The sequence below is a fragment of the Aplysia californica genome, unplaced genomic scaffold (assembly GCF_000002075.1).
Source record: "Aplysia californica isolate F4 #8 unplaced genomic scaffold, AplCal3.0 scaffold00503, whole genome shotgun sequence".
Lineage (NCBI taxonomy): Eukaryota > Metazoa > Mollusca > Gastropoda > Aplysiida > Aplysiidae > Aplysia > Aplysia californica.
Genome location: NW_004797773.1, coordinates 439,742 through 444,214, shown reverse-complemented (window position 1 = coordinate 444,214; position 4,473 = coordinate 439,742). Strand labels below are relative to the sequence as shown.

At 39.9% G+C, this 4,473-nt stretch overlaps 1 protein-coding gene across 1 annotated transcript in view; it reads left to right on the top strand.

Moving 5' to 3' along the window:
* The window catches only part of LOC101858126 (schwannomin-interacting protein 1), a gene marked incomplete at its 5' end in the record, with an annotated part of 131,836 nt that extends 127,490 nt beyond the window's left edge, over positions 1 to 4,346 (top strand). The window contains 1 exon segment of the mRNA XM_035971779.1: positions 3,451 to 4,346. Within this exon segment, the coding sequence (XP_035827672.1) occupies positions 3,451 to 3,538 (88 nt within the window).
* Positions 4,347 to 4,473: the final 127 nt, after the last annotated feature.

The following is a 4,473-nucleotide window of genomic DNA, read 5'->3' as shown; positions in this document are numbered from 1 at the left end:
TGTCGGGGATGGATCCCACCTCCAAAATTACCGTATTTGTGTTGATGAGCAATAAAATATTAAAATTTATTATTGCAATTCTATAGACGTAAGTCATTGTAAAATACAGTGCCCCTCAGGTATCGAGAAAGGTAGATTTATATCTATGAATATTTTTCTTTTGACAGTGTTGAACGAGGACCTGGTGCACCTACTTATAGAGCGCGATGATCTTCACATGGAGCAGGACTCGATGTTGGTTGACATTGAAGACTTGACGAGGTGATGCCACTGTGTGTTCATGTGGCTGTGTGTGTTTGTGTGCGTGTGCGTATAAAAGAGAGAGAGAGACGGGGGGCGCAAGAGAGAGAGATAGAGCAGGTGGTCAATGGTGGTCAATGATGTAGATTTGACTAGATAATGACACTATGTGTTCATGTGGTTGTTGGTTGTTGTTTTGTTTTGTTTTTTTGGGGGGGGGATTGTTTGCTTTTTTTTTGGTAAGTGTTTTACAATGCTCGCAACTGCATAAGGTCAGACAGATATGAGCGCGCGGGACACATTAAACATTTTCAGTTGATAGGAAATTTTGAATTTTGCCCGGGTGGCTGCCAAAGCCTACTCTTATCGATTTTAGACCACCAAGAGATCTTTGACGTGAGCAACTTGCTCACGAGACCTCCGAGATTTCTTGCCCGTGTCCAAGAAGGCTAAATATAGATCTTTCCTACCATTAAATCAGGAGTGAGGTTGAAAGGCAGCAGCAAGAAGGAGCCAAGGAGTAGCAGTAGAAAGGCTGCAGAAAGTCAGGAGCCCAGAGGAGGGGGCAAAGGAGGTGCATGAGGGGGTGGGGGCTGAAAGTGGAGACGAAAGCAGAAGACAGAACATTGCTAGAGAGCAGGAAAGGAAGTGAATGGAAACGATTTTAGAGAAGAAAAGTTTTTGCGGCCTCTACCCCGATTCGAGCCCGGGACCTTTGAATGAGAGACGAACACCTTATCTTCTAGACCACGAGAGCCCCCTGTGTATGTTTGTGTTTGTTTGTTGGCGTATGTGCGTGTGTGTGTGTGTGTGTGTGTGTGTGTGAGAGAGAGAGAGAGAGATAGAGAGCAAGAGCAGGACTCAATGGAAGGGATATGTGAGGTAAATATGTATGCGTTTCTGCACATGTCAATGTGTGGGTGTGTGGATGGGGTGGTTTAGTGTGGGTGTTCACTCAGCCTTTGTAATTCCCTCCAATTGATGAGTTACCTCACCAGTGCAGGAGATTGCAGGTTGCACATAATAGGATCACTGTAATTGCCTTATTATTATTTTCTCATACGACCCCAGCAGTCGCTGTAACTTGAACAACTAGATGTGCCCTACATTCCTCTTTTCATTGTGGATGGTTAGTGGTGGTTACTGCAATGCTTGCAACATGGGCAATATTACAATGTAGGCCACTTGTGGGTGATTTGGTAATTTTGATGAGTGGTTGGGATCGCCCAGGTACTGACAGTGTGTTATTTAGGCCTAATGAGACATACAACATCTGAGTCTAAATTTGAATAATCTTTAAAGACACATTTAATGACATCATTTTTATGTCAGTAGATTCATGTTCAGTACAATGTTATGTAATGACTATGTATCCATTTATGTATTTTGTGAATTGCATTGTATTTGCTCATTTCGTGATGATGTGTAAGCGTGCGCGTGTGATAAGCAAGTAGATGTGTGTGTGTTTGTGTATGCGTGTGTGTGTGTGTGTGTGTGTTTGGTGTACATGTGTGTGCACATATGTGCGTGTAATGTGTGTGTGTAATGTGTGCGTGAGTGTGTGTGTGTAAGTGTGTGTGTGTGCGTGTTTGTGTCACGTGCATGAATATTGTTCGTACATGCATTTATGTAAAGCGCCTAGAGCTGTGTTTACACGGGGGTGGGCGCTATAGAAATAATCTTCATTATTATGTACAACTTGGAAATCCATGTAGGTAGGAAGTATTTTGAGGGGTTGGTTTTTGGGTTGTTGTTTTTGGGGGTTTTACGCCGTTCGCAACTGCATAAGGTCATATGAGCATGCGGAACACATTAAACATTTTCAGTTTGTAGGAAAATTTGAATAGAGGACGCCACTTGTCTTTACTTGTGTCTGTCTGTTTTGCTTTTTCCATGCATGAATGAACGTTGGCATTGAGGTATTGATGAAGTGCTCAAACATTATCTTTACCAACTCAGTGTCTGTGGTGTAGCAGGTAGGTGCTTTGCCTTTACAAACCAATGGCACGAGTTCAATTCTCATAGGTTGGGAAAAAAATTTTGTTTTAGTAAGAGTTTTACGGCACTTGCAACACAATAAGGTCATATAAGTGCCGAAGATTAGAGGTGTTTCAAGGGAGTAACAAACATGAAAATGAAGGAGGGGAGGTATACGATATATGTTTGATAGGAAAGAAGAAGCGAACCACACCAGAGTGGGAAATTTAAACAGAGTATCTCAGTCTTTCAACTAGGATGTTATATACATCTCAATTGGTGCTGAACCCGCATGACAGGTAGAGTCAAAACCTCCCTCCAAAGTGATCTAAATTGTGTTGATGGGAACAGAAAACACCTTCCAAATAAATAAATAGATAGATTAATTAATGAATTTTTTAAAAATAAATACATTTAGTTTACCACAATGTACTATGTGAGACTGTGTGGTGAAATCAGGCGCTCGTCAAAATAACGAAATCGGAGAAACAGGCATTTTCCCTCTAGTTTGAAAATTTTTATTGAATTTTAATCTTTTGGCTTAACCTCTTTTATATCCAATAAAAACACATTTCCATTTTGATTTTACTGAAAAACATTGATTAAAGTTAAAGGCATAAAATATGTCATTTTTCAGTTTAAAAAGGCTCTTTAGCTATTGGAGTTACCAAACTTTGGTGGCTATTTTTTCTCTAATTTCACCACTGAATCCAGGCGACCTCGCTTCCTTCACATGTAAATATCTTGACTTCTATTCAAGATAAATAAATATATATTTCATTAGAAGCAAGGCAAATAAATCCACTTTCAGATGATAGGCCTTTCCAATAACTCACACATGCCTCAAAATTGACGAGCACCTAATTTCACAGCGTCGTAACACATATGTTGGTGGTTGGCGGCGGGTGCACTGGTGTAGTTTGCTCCTTCTTTCCCATCAAGCATCCTTATCTCTCCGACTATTTTGTGTTTGTTACTGTCTTGTAACACCTCTAAACTTTAGCACTTGTATAACCTATTTGTGTTGCATCTGCCGTAAAACACTTACAATAAAACAAAAAAAGCACTCGTTTGACTTAATTGTCCTGCATCTGTCTTAAAACACTTACTGAAACAAAACAAAACGCACTCATGACGTGACGTAAATTGTGTTGCAAGTGCTGTAAAACACGTACTAAAACCAAACATTGTGATATTGTGATATTTATGTCTTTCCTTTGACCTCTCTTACAGCCACTGCCATGATCCAAAGACCACCAACAACAACAAGAATCTCCTCAATAACAACCGGCCCACCAGCCGCAGAGACCGACGCAAATAATGGAGTCTGAAATAAACTTTTGTTGAATGAAAGAGGAACGTCTGATGTAAAACTAGCGTTGATACAATTTGTCAAATGATCTGACCGATGTAACCTATGATTGAAAAGGGTACCGTCTGGAAGAACTTATGTTGAATGAGAAAGGTACATTTGATATAGAACTTATTGTGTTGATATTTGTCAAATGGTTTGACCGAAGTAACTGATGATGAGGGAAAGGAGTACAATTGTTGTAGAAGTGATCTTTATTAAAGAGGTACATTTCATGTAATAATACAGGCAATATTCATCAGGATGTTTGAACTGGAAGGACCTGTGTGGAGTGAAAGGGGTACATTTAATGTAGAAGTGTCATTATGCTGATATTTGTCAGGCAATTTGAGAAAAATAATCAGTTAGTGAAATCGGTACTCTTGATGTAATAATAAGGTCAATATTCAACAAAAGATTTGAATAGATCCAATTGGCAGACAGGATCTCCAGTGAGAAAGTCTTGAGGAGAATAAGCCCAGTCAGAGATGAAAGGAGGCGGTAATATACAATGGATTGGGCATACTTTCTGGAAGCCAAGCAGCTGCATAATGGAGAAAGCGCTGGATTTGAATCCACAGGGTAAGAGATCAAAGGGAAGGCCATGTGGAACCTGGAGAACTGTCACAGAGAAAGATTTACAGAAAGGTGGGAAGACGTGAAATAACATCAAGAGGCTAGCCCAGGATAGGGAACGGTGGAAAGTGGTTTTTTTCATGGCTTAAATATACACTAATGCAAGGGAAGAAAGGCAGTGATGATGTTTATGAACTTAACAGAAATATCTTATGATGAATGAAAGGGGTACATTTGATATAATTAAAGTGGCTATATTCATCAGGTGATTTGAATGAAATTGGAAGGGGTACAGTTGGTATATATAGAGTACAAGTTTTGGTGCGGGG